The following is a 23,093-nucleotide window of genomic DNA, read 5'->3' as shown; positions in this document are numbered from 1 at the left end:
TGTGTTGAGTGAACCCACCTCACTGCATCTAAGTACCTTTACTGTTCAGTGAACCCACCTCACTGCATCTAACTACCTGTTGTGTTGAGTGAACCCACCTCACTGCATCTAAGTACCTTTACTGTTCAGTGAACCCACCTCACTGCATCTAACTACCTGTTGTGTTCAGTGAACCCACCTCACTGCATATAAGTACCTTTACTGTTCAGTGAACCCACCTCACTGCATCTAACTACCTGTTGTGTTGAGTGAACCCACCTCACTGCATCTAAGTACCTTTACTGTTTAGTGAACCCAGCTCACTGTATCTTACTACCTGTTGTGTTCAGTGAACCCAGCTCACTGCATCTAAGTACCTTTACTGTTCAGTGAACCCAGCTCACTGCATCCAACTACCTGTTGTGTTGAGTGAACCCACCTCACTGCATCTAAGTACCTTTACTGCTCAGTGAACCCAGCTCACTGCATCTTACTACCTGTTGATCAGCTGGACAGTCACTGTTGTTCTATCATTGAGCTACCACAGCCCGGCGACCATATGGGCTTGAAAAACGACACGGCCCACACTCTGGCCACGGTGCGCACCAGTCCAGCACGGCCGTCACTACGCAAACAGCTGTTTGCGGTGCGTTACACAGTAAGTTTGGTGTGTCAGTGTGAAGCAGAACTCTAATTACACTCCCTGATTGATGTATACCTATGCAAGATGTTTGAAAGCACTTTAGGCCAGCAATTTAGCATTCAATTTGATTTCTGCCCTTAAAACGCTGCTTTGCGTCAAATCCAGATTTTTCCCCAGGACTTTGGGCATGTATCCCACTCCGTCATGCCCTCCTCCAGGTGTTAGACCCCTTGAAACATATTTTCTATCACTTCTGTGGCCAGCATAGTTTTTTCTATTTTTCAAAGTTCGCATCCCCATTGAAGTCTGTTGTGGTTCGCGAACTTTTACGGGAACCGAACCTTCCGCGAAGGTTCGCGAACGGGGTTCATGAACCGAAAATCCGAGGTTCGTGACATCTCTACTATTGAGGGAAGAATTAGTCCCACACCTCCACTCCCTATTCAACAAAATAATTAAAACTATCAAATTACCTGATACAGCCAACAATGCGTATATAAAAGCTCTTCCAAAAGAAAGCAAAGATCTAAAACAACCAGAGGCGTATAGACCTATTTCCCTCATGAACCAAGATTTAAAAATATTCACAAAACTTATGGCAGATAGGCTTGCAATGATTCTCCCAACCCTAATAGGTAAACATCAGTCAGGGTTTATCAAAAATAGATCAGCAGTGGCAAATATGAGAAAAGATCTCACAGTATTAGATTATACAAAATTATACTCAAAAACTTCAAAAGAGTACGCTTTACTTCTTTTAGATGCTGAAAAAGCGTTTGATAATGTACAATGGCAATGGATGAAACAGGTCCTATTGCACATGGAGTTCACTGGTCCCTTAATAGCCCTTGTAGAAGCCTTACAAAAATCACCAACGGCCCAGATTTACACGGCAGACTTTTTATCTCCAAAACTTCTCCTCCAAAAAGGAACAAGACAGGGGTGCCCTCTGTCACCCCTATTGTTCAATTTCGCTTTAGAACCCATGGCAAGAATCCTGGGAAAGAAAATCCAAGGTATTAAAATTGGGAACATAGAACTTACTCAAACGCTGTTTGCTGACAATATCCTATTGTTCATGGCTAAACCCCAGTAACAAATCAAAATAGTCTTTGACCTTATAAAGGAAATAGAAGTCATGAGTGGCTTTAAAGTTAATCAGAATAAGAGTGAACTACTCCTACTCTCATCACAGGCTTCAGGAATTAAACAAGTATGGGAAACAGGGGTAATAATAACCACTAAGGTCAGATATCTGGGAATTCAACTTACACGTGACCCTACATCCATTTATGATCTAAATTACATACCCTTGATACAAAATTTAAGACAACAAATGACACACTGTAATTACTTGCCAATCAATATTACAGTAGAATAGCCTTGATAAAGTCTGTTATATTTGGACGTATTCTCTATCCACTCCAAACCATTCCCCTATTTCTGAAACATAAACATGTGAAATAACTAGAAAAAGCAATGTCCCAATTTATATGGTCAGGCAAAAGACCACGAATAGCTTTGCACAAATTACAATTCCCCAAAGAGAAGGCAGGCCTTGGACTTCCAAATTTGCGACGATATAATTTGGCATGTATATACCGACACATCAAAGATTGGCTGTGTGACTCCAGTGTATTCTCTAACACAAAATTGGAGAAATCTTTTGCTGAACCGTGGTCCCTACCGGACATTTTACATACAAAATTCGCTCATTTACCCCAGAAAATCAAACACAGTGGAATAATGAGGGATACATGGGTCACGTGGAAGAATATACGCAAACTATATTACTTACCAACACTAGTATCGAAATATATGCCATTCTGGGGTCACCCAGGATTCCCGGCGAGTATTGCACATGAAGGCTTTGGTCTATGGGAAGATATTATTATTATTTATTGTATTTATAAAGTGCCAACATATTACGCAGCGCTGCACAATAGATAAATGGGTTAACATACAAGGTAGAACATACGGAAACTCACAACAAAACAAGATCATGCAAATGATTTGATAACAATACAGTGTCATAGGCCAAAATAGAGACTGTTCTAGTCCACAAGAGGGGTGATTGTCAATAAGATTGCATAATCAAGCTGGAAACACTACGGAGGAGGGCCCTGCCAGAGGCTTACAATCTAAAGGGTGGGGTGGGGTGGAGACAATAGGTGCATCTTTTGAGAGGGTGTCTAACAGAACATATTATGGTACTGGTGTAGGGGGGTATGCGAGCGTGAAGAGGTGAGTCTTGAGAGCTTGTTTGAAGGTATTAAAGGTGGGGGCGAGTCTGGCGGCTGGTGGGAGCGAGTTCCAGAGATTAGGGGCAGCCCTGGTGAAGTCCTGCAATCGTACATGTGACTGAGAAGATAAGGAATTAGACAAGTTGGGGAAACTATTCCATCTAGACACAGGAAAGTGGAAATCTTTTCTAGAACTAAGACAGGAATTTGGTTTGCCATGCTCTCATTTTCTTTACTATGCTCAAATTAAATCATATATATACAATCTCTAGTGGTAGATCTTTCTCAGGTAGCAAAACTAAACGATTTTGACTCTTTCTTAAAACCAAGGACTTACGGACTTCCCCTCTCCATAATCCAACAACATCTACAAAAGAAACAACAGGGCAAGTCTGTACACAATCTCGAAACAATGGAGCAAAGACATTGCAAACCCAGATTTATCGCAGAAAATCGTGGAAGGAAATAACTTATACAGGCACAGATTATAAATGAAATATGGAGAGAATCCCACTTTAAAATGCTACACAGAGCAAAATATGCTTTTGATATAAAATATAAAAACCCGCCAAGCAACTATAAGCCATTCTGCCCTAAGTGTCAGCTACCCAAGCCGGACTCTACCAGTGCATGTGGGACTGCTATGTAATTAACAATTTATGGAAATCAATCCGCCACCTAATTAAACAGATATGTGGAAGAGCAATAAACATGGAACCACAGATTCTCCTATTTCACTATGAAGACCAAACAGAGCCCACAAGGGATGGAACAAGATCAAAAACGTATAACTCTTTGTCACCCTTGGGACATATAATACTGGCAGCCGCCAAAAAAGTAATATATAATAAATGGATATATCCTTACCTCAGGCATTCTCAAGCGAAGAGATAAGACACATAATGGAGCCCTTTCGATATATAGAATGGTATGCAACCATGGACCTTTTGGGGCAAACTAGGCCCACTGAAGATAATGCCATAGGGGTAAAACGCATTTCAGCACTGTAAGACAGATTCTGGAGAGAACCAACTTTTCAACAAAAACACCAGAGTCTTAGAAGCCGCAGCAGAGAGAGGGGACAGGATGGGAAGGGATATGGGGTGGGATAGGATTAGTTTAGAGGGAAGTTCTTATTTTAGTTTTTATGTCTTGCTTTGATAACCAAACACTGTAAGATGCGACTCTGAACTATAGAGTTTTTAATGGTACTGAACAAATCTACAGTGTATGTATAAATCAGAGACATCTGACATGTTGGCTTTTGGCCTTGATGTCTCATAATTGTATGTTTATTGTAAAACTGAAAAAGCAGTATAAAATGTTGTTTAAAAAAAAAGAAATGGTCTGGGCACGTATGAAACTCCTCAAATATCACACAGCTGAAAAACTTCGGTATGGAGTAGTTTCTCCAAGACTTTGCCACCTGCCAGAGACTAAGAAACAACTTCAGGAAATCCCTACTTCAAGGAAACCTAAGATGGCGGCAAAGTAAAAAAAATGGGGGAGCGCGAGCAGCCTCACTGCACCAGCGCCGCCTGGCCCCGACTGGCCAAAGTTACTGGGAGCATTGCAGGCGACGGAGGAGGCGGCTGAGGATGGCGGGGGGACTGATCAGGCCAATGGGGGCTGGAGGAAGCCCCAGGTATATATACATTTTTGCTTTGCCACCATCTCAGGTACAATTTTTTTTTCTAATTTCAAGGGGAACCAAGAGAATAACAAATTCATGTAGCCCCATATCAAAACTTTGATATGGTCTCTACTTTAATCTTTACATGGAGTCTCCTGTGGCAGCAGAGCCCAGTTAACTTTATGACTGAGCAGTAATGAGATTATGTTATTTTAGTCATATTGAAACCATCATGAGTGGATATAAATAATAATAAGTAACCCTCTAATGTGTTTATTCTCTCCAATAGGTTCTCTGTGTGACAGTTACAGCTTGCCTTCATCTCTTCTTTATGGCGGCCTTCGCATGGATGTTAGTTGAAGGCTTATTATTGTGGAGTAAAGTTGTTGCGGTTAATATGAGCGAAGGTAGAAGAATGAAGTTTTACTACATTACTGGATGGGGTAAGTAAGCACTTCTCTTACACAAGAGGGGCTTCATTTATAAATCATGGTGCCATACTAACAGAATCGTCTACTAAAGCCTTGCCATAAATGACATGGAAATAGGTAAAGATGGTTATAGTAGTTCTGACAATAATAATTCCAACATTTGTATAGCGCTTTTCTCCTGCTGGACTCAAAAGCACTTAAGGGCTGCAGCCACTAGGGATGCACTCAGTAGGCAGTGGCAATGTTAGGGAGTCTTGCCCAAGGAGCCCTTACTGAATAGGTACTGTCTTAGTGAATAGGATGAGCTGAGATTGGAACCCTGGTCTCCTATGCAATTTTTTTGCGATGGAAATGAATGAAAATTAACTAAACAATGTTCAGCAAAGGCACACTACCCACAAAGATAATTCATTTTGAACAACCATTATGATGGATCACATTTCGGATGATCGTTAAGATGTCCACTAAAGTCAATGGACCTTAGTGGACATTTACTGCATGTGCAATCGTGAATGATGGACCGGGGAATGATCGCCCATCACCTCAGATTCCCTGATCCATCTTCACATAAAGTCCCTAAAAGCACAGTACCTTATGCAATATTTCTTTTAGAATACATTTTAATCTTATCAGCAAAATAATTTTCAAACACATAACAACTGAAAAAGTATAAAAGAGTAGATGAAGACGTAATAATAATCTTAATTTAAGTATTTCCTTGCTTGCTGGAAACGTAAAAGTTGTTTTATTGATAAACTGCAAAAATATCTCTTGCAGGGGAAAAGGTTAATTGAATAGGAACCCTGGCAACTTATTTTTATAATTGCCACCAGGCAATGGTAATCCTTCAAACAGAAAAAAATACACACAAAACATAAAAGGAAGTACTGATTAGCAAAGTAAACAAACTAAATTTAAGAAAAGTTGGGCTGCTCTTTCCATCAAGTACATTCATTCCAACAAGGAAAACCAGAAGGGAGACCTGTCCAAATGGTGGTTTATTTACTGTAGCAACTACATACAAAATGCTGTGCAGTACATCAGTGCATTACTTGACACAGAATGTGAGTGGTTCAGGGGGTGGATGCTTGGGCAAAGCTGTACTGCACAGCATTTTGTATGTAGTTGCTGCAATAAATGCTACAACAGTTGGACAGTGTCATCAGAATCAGGCTTTATTTGCTGAATACAATGGGTTGCTGTACCCGGAATTGATTGTGGTACACATGGCATTATTTGGCATACAGAACAGACAAGTATTAGGCAAAAAAAAAAAAAAACAGCAGTACAACAGCAACAACAGTAGAAGTATACAAACAAACATGCCTGCAGACAATCATTTGCAACATTGCAAGGAATATACTGAGCAGCAATACGGGGTTGGGGGGTGGTTTAGGAGTTCAATAGGAGGACCGCCTGGGGGAAGGTGGTGCTTCAGCACCTGGTGGTTCTAATGGGCATACCGACAGCCCGTATGGAGGAGCTCAAACAACTGGTTGCCCGGGTGGGAGGGGTCACACAAGATCTTAGAGGCTCTTGTCTTCATTCTTTCCGTATGCAGGAGATCGAGAGGTGGCAGGGTCGAGCCAATGATTTTCTCAGCAGAGCTGATCACTCTTTGGAGTTTGTACCTGTCGCTGGTGCTTGCACCTGCATATTAAACTATGATGGATGACCAGAGGATGGATTCTATGGTATCGGTGTAAAAGCTGGTCAGCAGCTCGCATGGCATACCCATACCTTCTTTAGTTGTCGCAGGAAGAATAACCTTTGCTGTGCCCTATTCTGAATTTTAATAGTGTTCTGTCCCCAGAAATGGTTGTTCCAAGGAAACTAAAGTGTGACACCCTGGAAACTTCTGTCTCGTCGATGACAACAGGGTGGAGTATAGAGGGGTGTGTCCGGAAGTCTATGATCACGTTTTGATGCATTGAGGCCTTGGTCTCCCTTCTAGTTTTCCTACATGCGGTACTCCACACTTTCAACATGAGAATGTCCAACCATCAATCAGCAATCATTTGTAATATAAAAAAAACATGTGATTACTGGCAGGCTACCATCCAGGATCACTGTTGCAAAGGCAGGGGCACAGCTAAAGTTTTGGTGGCCCCAAGGAGTCCATAACTTGTGGCCCCCACCACAAAACGAAGCGTGCAGTGGCAAAGAATGGGCGTGACCAAAACATGATGTGGGAGGAGCCAAACACTAGCAGTTTCTAGGCTAAATTGCACCCAGGGCGAGGGTGTATAATGCACCCCCCCCCACATGGAGACAGGTATAGGTGCCCCCAGTATTGGTAGCCCGTATAGTGGCCGCCAGTATAGGTTAGATAGGTAGGTGCCCACAGTATAGGTTAGATAGGTAGGTGCCGGCAGTATAGGCTAGATAAGTAGGTGCCCCCAGTATAGATTAGATAGGTAGATGCCCGCAGTGTAGGCTAGATAGGAAATTGCCCACAGTATAGGTTAGATAAGTAAGTGCCCACAGTATAGGTTAGATAGGTAGATTCCCCCAGTATAGGTTAGATAGGTAGTTGCACGCAGTATAGGTTAGATAGGTAAGTTCCCCTCAGTATAGGTTAGATAGGTAGATAGTAGATACCCCCAGTATAGATTAGATAGGTAGGTGCATGCAGTATAGGTTAGATAGGTAGGTGCACGCAGTATAGGTTAGATAGGTAGGTACCCCTCAGTATAGGTTAGAAAGGTAAATGCCCCCAGTATAGATTAGATAGGTAGGTGCATGCAGTATAGGTTAGATAGGTAGGTGCATGCAGCATAAGTTAGAGAGGTAGTTACCCCTCAGTATAGGTTAGATAGGTAGATACCCCCAGTATAAATTAGATAAATAGGTGCATGCAATATAGGTTAGATAGGTAGGAACCCCTCAGTATAGGTTAGATAGGTAGGTGCCCCCAGTATAGGCTAGATAGGTAAGTGCACACAGTATAGGTTAGATAGGTAGATGTTCCCAGTATAGGTTAGATAGGTAGGTACCCCCCAGTATAGTTTAGATAGGTAGGTGTCTCCAGCAATAGGGGAGAGCGGGCAGAGTGAAGTTTCATCTCATCTGCCTCAATCTTGCACGCAGCCTCTATCTTCTTCCTGTCCTGTCCTGGTGTCTGTCAAATCGGTGAGAGCTCCTCCTGTGATACCATGCAGTTACGTCATCACAGGGGGCGCTGTTACGGTGTTACCACAGCAACAGACGCCGCACGCCGGGACAGGATGAAGATAGAGGCTGCGTGCAGGATTGAGGCAGGTGAGTTGAAACTTTACTCTGCCTGCTCCCGCCACCATTGCGCACACCCTCCTGCCGTTCCGCCGCCAGCAGCAGACTGAGGCCCCCCTTTGTGTGAACCCTCAAGTGGGGGCATGGCTCACCTGTATGCTGACGGCGCCCCTGTACAAAGGCAAAATGTCCCAGTCACACAGTCAATTAAAAGTATGCTTCACTGTCACTGCTAACATGTGCATTTTGCAGCAACACACGGCATGCAATGCACTATGATGCTGCACGCCATTAACCCCTTACCGACCGCCCACTGCACAGGGGCGGCCGGAGAGTGGATCCCGCAAGGACCGCCGCATGCACAGAGGCGGCAGTCATTGTACGGGCATGGGCAGAGCAATCGCGTCATTCGTGACGCGATCCTCCGCCGAGGACTGGCTCCACCCCCCTGTAACCCGCCGGCCGTTCGGAAGCGCCTGTGGGTTACTAGCACCCGAATCGCCGCATACAAAGTGTATAATAAACTTTGTAATGTATACAAAGTGTATTATACAGGCTGCCTCCTGCCCTGGTGGTCCCCGTGTCCGAGGGACCACCAGGGCAGGCTGCAGCCACCCTAGTCTGCACCCAAGCACACTGATCCCCCCCCCTGCCCCCTGATCGCCCACAGCACCCCTCAGACCCCCCCCCCCTGCCCACCCCCCAGACCACTGTTTGCACCCAATCACCCCCCTAATCACCCACCAATCACTCCCTGTCACTATCTGTCAACGCTATTTTTTTTAATGCCCTAAACTGCCCCCTGCTCCCTCCTGATCACCCACCCACCCCTCAGATTCGCCCCAGACCCCCCCCCCTGTGTACTGTATGCATCTATCCCCCTGATCACCTGTCAATCACCTGTCAATCAACCGTCAATCACCCCCTGTCACTGCCTCCCATCAATCAGCCCCTAACCTGCCCCTTGCGGGCATTCTGATCACCCACCCACACCAATAGATCTGACGTCAGATCACCTCCCAAGTGCAGTGTTTACATCTGTTCTCTACCCTAAACACCCACTAATTACCCATCAATCACCCATCAATCACCCCCTATCACCACCTGTCACTGTTACCCATCAGATCAGACCCTAATCTGCCCCTTGCGGGCACCCAATCACCCGCCTACACGCTCACATTGCCCTCAGACCCCCCCCCTTATCAATTCGCCAGTGCAATATTTACATCTGTTCTTCCCTGTAATAACCCACTGATCACCTGTCAATCACCTGTCGATCACCCATCAATCACCCCCTGTCACTGCCACCCATCAATCACCCCCTGTCACTGCCACCCATCAATCAGCCCCTAACCTGCCCCTTGCGGGCAATCTGATCACCCACCCACACCAATAGATCGCCCGCAGATCCGACGTCAGATCACCTCCCAAGTGCAGTGTTTACATCTGTTCTCAACCCTAAACACCCACTAATTACCCATCAATCACCCCCTGTCACTGCTACCTATCAGATTAGACCCCTATCTGCCCCTAGGGCACTCAATCACCCGCCCACACCCTCAGAACGCCCTCAGACCCCAGCCTTGATCACCTCGCCAGTGCATTGCTTGCATCTATTCCCCCCTCTAATCATACCTTGAGACACCCATCAATCACCTCCTGTCACCCCCTAGCACACCTACCCATCAGATCAGGCCCTAATTTGCCCCGTGTGGGCTCCTGATCACTCGGCCAAACCCTCAGATCCCCCTCAGACCTCCTTCCCATCACCCCCCCAGTGCATTGATTGCATCTATCTTCCCCTCTAACCACCCCCTGAGACATTCATCAATCACCTCCTGTCACCCCCCTAGCACTCCTATCCATCAGATCAGGCCCAATACAACCTGTCATCTAAAAGGCCACCCTGCTTATGACCGGTTCCACAAAATTCGCCCCCTCATAGACCACCTGTCATCAAAATTAGCAGATGCTTATACCCCTGAACAGTCATTTTGAGACATTTGGTTTCCAGACTACTCAAGGTTTTGGGCCCGTAAAATGCCAGGGCGGAATAGGAACCCCACAAGTGACCCCATTTTAGAAAAAAGACACCCCAAGGTATTCTGTTAGGTGTATGACGAATTCATAGAAGATGTTATTTTTTGTCAAAAGTTAGCGGAAATTGATTTTTATTTTTATTTTTTTTTCACAAAGTGTCATTTTTCACTAACTTGTGACAAAAAATAAAATCTTTTATGAACTCGCCATACATCTAACGGAATACCTAGGGGTGTCTTCTTTCTAAAATGGGGTCACTTGTGGGGTTCCTATACTGCCCTGGCATTTTAGGGGCCCTAACCGTGAGGAGTAGTCTAGAAAAAAAATGCCTCAAAATGACCTGTAAATAGGACGTTGGGCCCCTTAGCGCACCTAGGCTGCAAAAAAGTGTCACACATGTGGTACCGCCGTACTCAGGAAAAGTAGTATAATGTGTTTTGGGGTGTATTTTTACACATACCCATGCTGGGTGGGAGAAATCTCTCTGTAAATGGACAATTGTGTGTAAGAAAAATCAAACAATTGTCATTTAAAGAGATATTTCTCCCACCCAGCATGGATGTGTGTAAAAATACACCCCAAAACACATTATACTACTTCTCCTGAGTACGGCGGTACCACATGTGTGGCACTTTTTTACACCCTAAGTACGCTAAGGGGCCCAAAGTCCAATGAGTACCTTTAGGATTTCACAGGTCCTTTTGCGACATTTGGTTTCAAGACTACTCCTCACGGTTTAGGGCCCCTAAAATGCCAGGGCAGTATAGGAACCCCACAAATGACCCCATTCTAGAAAGAAGACACCCAAAGGTATTCCGTTAGGAGTATGATGAGTTCATAGAAGATTTTATTTTTTGTCACAAGTTAGCGGAAAATGACACTTTGTGGAAAAAAACAATTAAAATCAATTTCCGCTAACTTGTGACAAAAAATTAAAATCTTCTATGAACTCACCATACTCCTAACGGAATACCTTGGGGTGTCTTCATGGGGTCATTAGTGGGGTTCCTATACTGCCCTGGCATTTTAGGGGCCCTAAACCGTGAGGAGTAGTCTTGAAACAAAAATGACCTGTGAAATCCTAAAGGTACTCATTGGACTTTGGGCCCCTTAGCGCAGTTAGGGTGCAAAAAAGTGCCATACATGTGGTATCGCCGTACTCAGGAGAAGTAGTATAATGTGTTTTGGGGTGTATTTTTACACATACCCATGCTGAGTGGGAGAAATATCTCAGTAAATGGACAATTGTGTGTAAAAAAAAATCAAACAATTGTCATTTACAGAGATATTTCTCCCACCCAGCATGGGTATGTGTAAAAATACACCCCAAAACACATTATACTACTTTTCCTGAGTACAGCAATACCACGTGTGGCACTTTTTTGCAGCCTAACTGCGCTAAGGGGCCCAAAGTCCAATGAGCACCTTTAGGCTTTACAGGGGTGCTCACAATTAGGCACCCCCCAAAATGCAAGGACAGTAAACACACACCACAAATTACCCCATTTAGGAAAGTAGACACTTCAAGGTATTCAGAGAGGAGCATAGTGAGTCCGTGGCAGATTTCTTTTTTTTTTGTCGCAAGTTAGAAGAAATGGAAACTTTTTTTTTCTTTTTTGTCACAAAGTGTCATTTTCCGCTAACTTGTGACAAAAAATAAAATCTTCTATGAACTCACCATGCCTCTCAGTGAATACTTTGGGATGTCTTCTTTCCAAAATGGGGTCATTTGGGGGGTATTTATACTATCCTGGAATTCTAGCCCCTCATGAAACATGACAGGTGGTCAGAAAAATCATAGATGCTTCAAAATGGGAAAATTCACTTTTTGCACCATAGTTTGTAAACGCTATAACTTTTACCCAAACCAATCAATATAGGCTGAATGGTTTTTTTTTTTATTAAAAACATGTTTGTGCACATTTTTCGTGCTGCATGTATACAGAAATTTTACTTTATTTGAAAAATGTCAGCACAGAAATTTAAAAAAAAATCATTTTTTTGACAAAATTCATGTCTTTTTTGATGAATATAATAAAAAGTAAAAATCGCAGCAGCAATCAAATAGCACCAAAAGAAAGCTTTATTAGTGACAAGAAAAGGAGCCAAAATTCATTTAGGTGGTAATAAAGCAGAGGGACATCAAGAGCCCCAATAGTGTAATTCATCTTGGGGACAACAAAATAAATGAGAAGTTAAAATTATACTTACAAACCAGGGTTACCAATAGGCAACCCTGCTCGCCGAGCTCGCTGACATAATACAGATGCTGTGACTCCTACTGTATTTTGCCTGAGGAACCGGGATGTATGGCCCGTGAAACGCGTTGCATTGTTTTTTGGAGTTCCGAATAAATTGTTGACTGTCTGAATCGCAGTCCTTGCCTGTGTCTGTTTGGAGGGGGTAAGACCACTGCTGCCTCCTCTGTTTAACCAGTTGGTTTTTTAAGTTCATTTAATTACCTTTTATTCTTTTGGCGCCTCTGTATCTTGTACACCTCATTTAGGTGGTAGGTTGTATGAGCGAGCAATAAACCGTGAAAGCTGCAGTGGTCTGAATGGAAAAAAAGGGTCTGGTCCTTAAGGGGGGTAAAGCCCACGGTCCTCAAGTGGTTAAACCACCACGCACCAGCTGAATGGTGAACTTTGCATATGTGGTGCATTGCAGTCTGGCAAGCCGCGTTACAAAGTGGCTGATATGCAGCACCACAATTATGCAGCACCACAAAGCACCACTGTGAATGTAGCCTTACGGTCGCCACACACATTACATTTTTTATTTTTTTTTCATTCGACAATTTCAATACTTTTTATTTTCGCTTGAATAAAAATTTAGACTCTTCAAACCAATGTACCACAACACACATATGTTCGATGTTCGTGACACAACCACGACAAAAACGATTGAATATAAATTTGATATTATATACATTTTAATTCATAAATGTGTAAGTATTGGGTGATCTGTGCCATCACTGCTATGTATAAAGGCACAAAACACAAACTACCTTAGAAAAGTTACCTTACATTAACAAATCTGTTCATTTACTTTCATCAATCAACAACACTACATTTATTACAGTGAAAAAAATACATTCTATGTATGTAAAAATACATTCTATCTAATGTGCCACTTTGACAACTAAAGTTTCTTTATTCTTGAATGTAAACTTAAAATTAGGTTAAATGACTTTCATATGACCCACCACACAGCATTACATTTCTGACAAAATTGGTCTGATTTTTTCCAAATTTCCGATCAACTCATCCGGATTTTTACACAATCAATCATTTTAATCGAATTGGGGTGAAATCGAACAGAAAAATTGTACCGTTTGGCCACCATTACTGTTATTTTTACACAGAGCATATAACTGGTGCAGAGCCTGTCAAACTGATGCTTTTTGTATGTAACCTCCATTGTTCAATAAAGTTTAGTGTGCAGGATTGTTTTGAAAGCAATGACAGAGGTTGCTGGATGCTACAAACTATTTGCTGCATCCCTAGAAGTGTATTAAAAATAGAATATGAATCTTCCATGGAGGAGTTTAGTGTTTCTTTACACAATACTTCCATTTCTGAGTCTGACAATGTAGAAAGTGGAAGAGTAAGAGGTTAGTCCAGGAACAACTAACAAATTCATCTCAAGGTCAACAATAGCAGGAGAACAGAAAAAATCTTTTAGATCAGCCAATGTTTTGTAGCAATATTTCTATGAACTCTCTTATTTAGCCAGGTGATGGCATATCCATAGCAGAGGCGTCCCAGCCACCAGGCAAGGACAGATGGTGGCCTGGAGCGCCGGGTGGGGGAGGGACGCTGCCATGGGGGGGGGGGGATAGTGCCCACATTCCCCTGCCAAACTGTGCGACCCCTATGGTGAACTCAGTTCATCCCCACAGCTCCCTGCTCCAGCCTGCAGTCTTCGTCAGGCAGAGCAGGGCTACGGCAAGATGGCGTCCGAAGCCCTGTACTGGAGACTATTTGTGTCTCCAGTACAGGGCTTCAGGCGCCATCTTCCCATAGCCCTGCTCTGCAGGTCAGCGTGAGACTTTCACAGGCTGGCTGCAGTGCTGCAGACCGTCGGGGGAGGCTGCGCCTAGGGAGAGGACTGTTCTGCAGGTGAGTAAATGCTTTTGTTTTTACAGGTGATTATACATTTTTAGTGAAACGCTGCTGACATTAGCATAATTTCCTGGTGAGCGCTGCCCACATTAGCATAATTTCATGGTGAACGCTGGCCACATTAGCATAATTTCCTGGTGAACGCTGGCCACATTACGATTATTTTCTGGTGTACGCTGGCCACATTACGATTATTTTCTAGTGAACACTGGCCTCATTACGATTATTTTCTGGTGAACGCTGGCTACATGCTATTATTTCCTGGTGAACGCTGGCCACATTACGATTATTTTCTGGTGAACACTGGCCACTTTACGATCATTTTCTGGTAAATGCTGGCCACATTACGATTATTTTCTGGTGAACGCTGGCTACATACGATTATTTTCTGGTGAACGCTGGCCACATTACGATTATTTTCTGGTGAACGCTGGTGACATTAGCATAATTTCCTGGTGAACTCTGGCCACATTAGCATAATTTCCTGTTGAATGCTGGCCACATTAGCATAATTTCCTGGTGAACGCTGGCCACATTACAATTATTTTATGGTGAACGCTGGCAACAATACGATTATTTTTTGGTGAACGCTGGCCACATTACGATTATTTTCTGGTGAACGCTGGTGACATTAGCATAATTTCCTGGTGAACTCTGGCCACATTAGCATAATTTCCTGTTGAATGCTGGCCACATTAGCATAATTTCCTGGTGAACGCTGGCCACATTACAATTATTTTATGGTGAACGCTGGCAACAATACGATTATTTTCTGGTGAACGCTGGCCGCATTACGATTATTTTCTGGTGAACGCTGGCCGCCCACATTATGATTATTTCCTGGTGAACGCTGGCCACATTAAGATTTTTTTTCTGGTGAAGGCCGGCCACATTACGATTATTTTCTGGTAAACGCTGCCCACATTACGATTATTTTATGGTGAACGCTGCCCACATTACGATTATTTTCTGGTTAAAGCTGGCCACGTTACGATTATTTTCTGGTGAACGCTGGCCACATTAGCATAATTTCCTGGTGAACGCTGGCCGCATTACGATTATTTTCTGGTGAACGCTGGCCACATTATGATTATTTTCTGGTGAAGGCTGGCCACATTACGATTATTTTCTGGTTAACACTGCCCACGTTACGATTATTTTCTGGTGAATCATTGCTGCGTTATAATTATTTTCTGGTGAATCATTGCTGAGTTATGATTATTTTATGGTGAATCATTGCTGCGTTATGGTTATTTTCTGGTGAAAGATTGCCATATTCCGATTATTTTAAGTGAATCATTGCTGCGTTTTGAATATTTCCTGTTGAAAGATTGCCGCATTACTTTTATCTTATGGTGAAACATTGCTGCGTTACGATTATTTTACGGTGAAACATTGCTGCGTTGCAATTATTTTAGGGGGCACCACATGGGGGGGGGGGGGGAGGGACGCCACAGGTTTTCTCGCCTGGAGTGACAAAATGGCTAGAGACATAATGTGGTTTCAAGTGGATGTCTTTTAAAGGTGGCCACTAACGGTCCAATTTCTAGCGAAAAATCGTTCAAGCGATCAGAAATTCTGATTATAATTTTTTTGTGAAACGCTGCCGACATTAGCATAATTTCCCGGTGTACGCTGGCCACATTAGCATAATTGCATGGTGAACGCTGGCCACATTAGCATAATTTCCTGGTGAACGCTGGCCACATTATGATTATTTTCTGGTGAACGCTGGCCACATTACGATTATTTTCTGGTAAACACTGGCCACATTACGATCATTTTCTGGTGAATGCTGGCCACATTACGATTATTTTCTGGTGAACGCTGGCTACATACGATTATTTCCTGGTGAACGCTGGCCACATTATGATTATTTTCTGGTGAACGCTGGCCACATTGTGATTATTTTCTGGTGAACGCTGGCCACATTATGATTATTTTCTGGTGAACGCTGGCCGCATTATGATTATTTTCTGGTGAACGCTGGCCACATTATGATTATTTTCTGGTGAACGCTGGCCACATTAAGATTTTTTTCTGGTGAAGGTCGGCCACATTACGATTATTTTCTGGTTAACGCTGGCCACATTATGATTATTTTCTGGTTAACGCTGGCCACGTTACGATTATTTTCTGGTGAACGCTGGCCACATTAGCATAATTTCCGGGTGAACGCTGGCCACATTACGATTATTTTCTGGTGAACGCTGGCCACATTATGATTATTTTCTGGTGAACGCTACCCACATTATGATTATTTTCTGGTGAACGCTGCCCACATTACGATTATTTTATGGTGAATCATTGCTGCGTTATGGTTATTTTCTGGTGAATCATTGCTGAGTTATGATTATTTTATGGTGAATCATTGCTGCGTTATGCTTATTTTCTAGTGAATTATTGCTGAGTTATGATTATTTTATGGTGAATCATTGCTGCGTTATGGTTATTTTCTGTTGAAAGATTGCCGCATTACTTTCTTATGGTGAAACATTGCTGCCTTACGATTATATGACGGTGAAACATTGCTGCGTTGCGATTATTTTCATCAGGGGGCACCACACCGGGGGGGGGGGGGGGGGGGGGGAAGACGCCACAGGTTTTCTCGCCTGGAGTGACAAAATGGCTAGAGACATAATGTGGTTTCAAATGGATGTCTTTTAAAGGTGGCCACTAACGGTCCAATTTCTAGTGAAAAATCGTTCAAGCGATCAGAAATTCTGATCGGATTTGTTATAAATAATCTCAGTTGATGGGCACAATCAATTATGAACGATTACAAAAATAGTCGTCTGACTGGTTTTTTGTCAAACCAAAATTTGGATTTTCTTCTTGGTTGTGATAGATAGGAAGCAAAGATTGGTTAGTTGATGGTGTAGTGAACGATTTTTCTTCCAATCATAATTTCTGATCGCTCTAATGATTTTTCACTACAAATTGGACCATTAGTGGCCACCTTAAGGCTGTGGAATATGTGGAATATGTGTCATTACTGAATAATGTCTTCTGTCCTAATAGGTGAATGAGATACAGTATATAGGGAGCTAAAGGAAAACTCCACTTACTCCAGCCAACAGTTTGAGCCCCACTCCCCAGAGCCGGGACAAGATCTTCCAGCGCCCAAGGTTGAGACACCAAAGTGCGCCCCCCCATCCCTCCCACCCCAGCCGTCACACACTGATTGATATTAGGTTAAAATTCCCGCAGGGCCCCCAACACCTTAAAGGGAACCTGAATCGCTTACAATTATTTTAATTAAACACATGATGTACCTGCAAATAAATATTACATACTTACCTCACCGTCCGTTCCTCTCAGAAGCTCACCCTGTTCTTCTTACAGTGATCCTGTCCAGTTCTGAGAACATTTTGTCAGAGCTGAAATATACCAGTTGCTGTCAGTTATGTATCAGCAGCTGTCAGTTACAACTGAATGTGCAAGGTAATGTCCATGTTTCCCTATGGCTCAAGTGGGTGACATTACAGTTTAACAGCATGCTGACCAGGAAGTTGTTATGGGGTAATGGCCATTTTTAAAATGGAGGACGGAGAATTCCATTGATCACAGTGGACAAATGGGACGCAAGAGAGAAGAAAGAGATTGATGAGTAGACTACACAGGAGGTATGTATGGCCTGTGTTTGCTAATTTTGACTTCTTATTTTCAGTTCAGGTTTTCTTTAATCTCTAGTTATTTGGCTTGCAGTCACAGCCATGTATCCACTTCTCTTATTTATCTTTGCTTCAAACACAATAGAGGAGGGATAGCTGAGTGAGTTGTGCGCCCCCTCCTGCACTGCGCCCTGAGGCTGGAGTCTCTCCCACCTCTGCCTCAGCCTAGCCCCCCAACTCCACTGCTCTCTGTGCCCACTGATTCCCCCATAACCCTGGGGCACCTATAGCTGGCTACCTATATTGAGGGCACCTATACCCGGCTATCTATACTTTATCGTTATCTGTAACGTTATCTATATATAGATATATATATAGATAACTATATATATATATATATATATATATATATATATATATATATATATATCGTTATCTATAATGTTCTCTTTTTTTTTTCCTTCTGCACAGGTCTTGCACTTTGGTAGAGCATCTATCACTTATTATTCACTTTACTGTTGGGCTATTTGTAACAGAGACTGAGAACTAACACAGTCTGACAGGCAAATTTCTCAGAATCACAATCACAACTGGCGGCTGAGCTTACACATCAATTGAGGGGTCTCATGGAGGCTATTCACTCTCTGGCAACATAATTCATAAAAACGTAATTCTTCAGGCAATAACAGTGCTGTATTTAGAATTGGGCCGAACGGTTCGCCTGCGAATGGTTCCATGCGAACTTCAGTGGTTCGCGTTCGCGTCCCGCAGGCAAAGTTTTGCGGAAGTTCGGTTCGCCCCATAATGCACCATGAGGGTCAACTTTGACCCTCTACATCACAGTCAGCAGGCCCAGTGTAGCCAATTAGGCTACACTAGCCCCCGGAGCCACTCCCCCCCCTAATAAAAGGCAGGCAGCGGCGGCCATTAAGCTCACTCGTGTGCCTGCGTTAGTGAGAGTAGGGCGAGCTGCTGCAGACTGTCTCTCATAGGGAAAGATTAGTTAGGCTTAGCTTGTTCCTGGCTGCATACCTGTTCTGTGAACCCACCACTGCATACCTGTACTGTGAACCCACCACTGCATACCTGTTCAGTGAACCCACCACTGCATACCTGTTCAGTGAACCCACCACTGCATACCTGTTCAGTGAACCCACCACTGCATACCTGTTCAGTGAACCCACCACTGCATACCTGTTCTGTGAACCCACCACTGCATACCTGTTCTGTGAACCCACCACTGCATACCTGTACTGTGAACCCACCACTGCATACCTGTTCAGTGAACCCACCACTGCATACCTGTTCAGTGAACCCACCACTGCATACCTGTACAGTGAACCTGCCACTGCATACCTGTTCTGTGAACCCACCACTGCATACCTGTTCAGTGAACCCACCACTGCATACCTGTTCAGTGAACCCACCACTGCATACCTGTTCAGTGAACCTGCCACTGCATACCTGTACTGTTCAGTGAACCCGCCACTGCATACCTGTTCTGTTCAATGAACCCGCCACTGTATACCTGTTCTGTTCAGTGAACCTGCCACTGTATACCTGTTCAGTGAACCTGCCACTGCATACCTGTTCAGTGAACCCACCACTGCATACCTGTTCAGTGAACCCACCACTGCATACCTGTTCAGTGAACCCACCACTGCATACCTGTTCAGTGAACCTGCCACTGCATACCTGTTCTGTTCTGTGAACCTGCCACTGTATACCTGTTCTGTTCAGTGAACCCGCCACTGTATACCTGTTCTGTGAACCTGCCACTGCATACCTGTTCTGTAAACCCACCACTACATACCTGTTCTGTTCAGTGAACCCGCCACTGCATACCTGTTCTGTTCAGTGAACCCGCCACTGTATACCTGTTCTGTTCAGTGAACCCACCACTGCATACCTGTTCTGTTCAGTGAACCCGCCACTGCATACCTGTTGTGTTCAGTGAGCCCGCCACTGCATACCTGTTCTGTTCAGTGAACCCGCCACTGTATACCTGTTCAGTTAACCCGCCACTGCATACCTGCAATGAATATATAAAGTCAGCGCAGGTCTATAGTAATACAGCTTTCATCATTTTTTGGTATACAGGATCTTCGAACAAAAGGGTAAAGAAGCAAGGCTTACCAGATTCCAACAACCCACATTATAAGGTTGTAAACGAGTTTGATAGGTGGTCCGCAGAACTTTCAAATGGTGTCGTTTCACCAGCGATGTTGCACACTACAGATTCCTCCGGAATATAGTAGATATCCTGAGATCGCAGAGACTCACCAAAGGGGAGTCCAGTAGGATAGTGACATGAAAGAGATATACGGCACATCTAAGTGTAAACCGTCTTTATTACATAACAAGTAAAACAATTAAAAACAAGGATAAAGGAAAACTCACATACGGGGCCCGTGCACTGGGAACCCCGAAAAAGTAGCGCGCATAAAATGGTCAATAGAAGACCTCAAATAAAATGGTGCCGCCTGTCGCCTTCCCGACCGGTTTCGCAATCTTGCGTCATCAGGGGAGACGCAAGATTGCGAAACCGGTCGGGAAGGCGACAGGCGGCACCATTTTATTTGAGGTCTTCTATTGACCATTTTATGCGCGATACTTTTTCGGGGTTCCCAGTGCACGGGCCCCGTATGTGAGTTTTCCTTTATCCTTGTTTTTAATTGTTTTACTTGTTATGTAATAAAGACGGTTTACACTTAGATGTGCCGTATATCTCTTTCATGTCACTATCCTACTGGACTCCCCTTTGGTGAGTCTCTGCGATCTCAGGATATCTACTATATTCCGGAGGAATCTGTAGTGTGCAACATCGCTGGTGAAACGACACCATTTGAAAGTTCTGCGGACCACCTATCAAACTCGTTTACAACCTTATAATGTGGGTTGTTGGAATCTGGTAAGCCTTGCTTCTTTACCCTTTTGTTCGAAGATCCTGTATACCAAAAAATGATGAAAGCTGTATTACTATAGACCTGCGCTGACTTTATATATTCATTGCTTGTGTGGACTTTTGGACATTGTCCTTCTCGGCTGCGGTCGCCTTCTGCCTTGGCGCTGACACTTGTTTTTTTTTCTTTTTCTTTTTCTTTTTTTTTTTTTTAATTTTTGCCACTGCATACCTGTTGTGTTCAGTGAACCTGCCACTGTATACCTGTTCTGTTCAGTGAACCTGCCACTGTATACCTGTTCTGTTCAGTGAACCTGCCACTGTATACCTGTTCTGTTCAGTGAACCCGCCACTGCATACCTGTTCTGTTCAGTGAACCTGCCACTGTATACCTGTTCTGTTCAGTGAACCCGCCACTGTATACCTGTTCAGTTAACCCGCCACTGCATACCTGTTGTGTTCAGTGAACCCGCCACTGTATACCTGTTCTGTTCAGTGAACCCACCACTGCATACCTGTTCTGTGAACCCGCCACTGCATACCTGTTGTGTTCAGTGAACCCGCCACTGCATACCTGTTCAGTGAACCCGCCACTGCATACCTGTTCTGTTCAGTGAACCCGCCACTGCATACCTGTTCTGTTCAGTGAACCCACCGCATAAGTGTGCATACCTGTGCAGTTAAGTGAACCCACCTACCTATGTGAGTGCACGCAGTGTGATATACCACTTCGTGCATACCCGATATGGACAAAACAGGTAGAGGAAGAGGTAGTGCCAGAGCCAGAGGAAGGCCACCCGGCAGGTCTGTGCGAGGTCGTGTAAATGTAATTTCGTGTGGACCTGGCCCACAGTACAGTGCTCGGAAGAAGGCACGTCCGATCACCTCCCAAGATTGTCAGGACGTGGTTGAGTATTTAGCGACACAGAACACCTCATCTTGCTCAGCCACCAGCGCTACTACTAGCACCACTTCCGCTTCATTTGACACTTCGCAAGAATTATTTAGTGGTGAAATCACTGATGCACAGCCATTGTTGTTACAGCCAGATGAATTTTCACCAGCTCATATGTCTGAGTTACGCAGCAACACTATGGATGTAACGTGTAAGGAGGATGAAGGACCTACTGATGGTGCATGTTTGGATTTTTCTGAGGCAAGCGAAGCTGGGCAGGATGATTACGATGATGACGATGATACGGATCCTCTGTATGTTCCCAATAGAGGAGATGAAGAGGGGGACAGTTCAGAGGGGGAGTCAGAGAGTAGTAGGAGGAGAGAAGTTTCTGAAAGAAGCTGGGGCAGCTCTTCGTCAGAAACAGCTGGTGGCAGTGTCCGGCACCATGTATTGCCACCTATGTACAGCCAGCCAACTTGCCCTTCAGCATCAGCTGCTGAGGCCCCCATAGTGCCCACATCCCAGGGTGGCTCAGTGGTGTGGACATTTTTTAATGTGTGTGCCTCAGATCGGAGCAAAGCCATCTGTTCGCTCTGCCAACAAAAATTGAGCTGTGGAAAGGCCAACACTCACGTAGGGACAAGTGCCTTACGAAGGCACCTGGAGAAAAGGCACAAACAGCAATGGGATGGCCACCTGAGCAAAAGCAGCAGCAGCACACAAAAGAAAAGTCACCCTCCTTCTCCTCTTCCTCCTTCAGGTGCATCATCTGCTTCTGCCGCTTTCTCCCTTGCACCTTCACAGGCACCCTCCTCCACTCTGCCTCTGCCCTTGAGCGCTTCCTGCTCCTCTGCCCACAGCAGCAGTCAGGTGTCCGTGAAGGAAATGTTTGAGCGGAAGAAGCCAATTTCGGCCAGTCACCCCCTTGCCCGGCGTCTGACAGCTGGCGTGGCGGAACTGTTAGTTCGCCAGCTGTTACCATACCGGCTGGTGGACTCTGAGTCCTTCCGTAAATTTTTGGCCATCGGGACACCGCAGTGGAAGATTCCAGGCCGCACTTATTTTTCTAGAAAGGTCATACCCCAACTGCACCGTGAAGTTGAGAGGCAAGTGGTGTCATCTCTTGCGAAGAGCGTTGGGTCAAGGGTACACCTGACCACGGATGCCTGGTCTGCCAAGCACGGGCAGGGCCGCTACATTACGTACACAGCCCATTGGGTCAACCTGGTGAACGATGGCAAGCAGGGCGCAGCGGACCAAATTGTGACACCTCCACGGCTTGCAGGCAGGCCTCCTGCCACCTCCTCTCCTCCTGCTACATGCTCTTTGCTGTCCTCCTCTTCCTTGGCTAAGTG

General features: G+C 44.4%; 1 protein-coding gene across 1 annotated transcript in view; it reads left to right on the top strand.

Moving 5' to 3' along the window:
- ADGRD2 (adhesion G protein-coupled receptor D2) overlaps positions 1–23,093 on the top strand; it is a 463,372-nt gene that overhangs the window by 178,353 nt on the left and 261,926 nt on the right. Inside the window, exon 14 of the mRNA XM_068247950.1 lies at positions 4,788–4,941. Within this exon, the coding sequence (XP_068104051.1) occupies positions 4,788–4,941 (154 nt within the window). The remainder of the gene's footprint in view (positions 1–4,787; positions 4,942–23,093) is intronic.

The sequence above is a fragment of the Hyperolius riggenbachi genome, chromosome 8 (assembly GCF_040937935.1).
Source record: "Hyperolius riggenbachi isolate aHypRig1 chromosome 8, aHypRig1.pri, whole genome shotgun sequence".
In the NCBI taxonomy this organism is placed as follows: Eukaryota; Metazoa; Chordata; class Amphibia; order Anura; family Hyperoliidae; genus Hyperolius; species Hyperolius riggenbachi.
The sequence above is the reverse complement of the archived record's forward strand: the minus strand, read 5'-3'. Positions and strand labels throughout refer to the sequence as shown.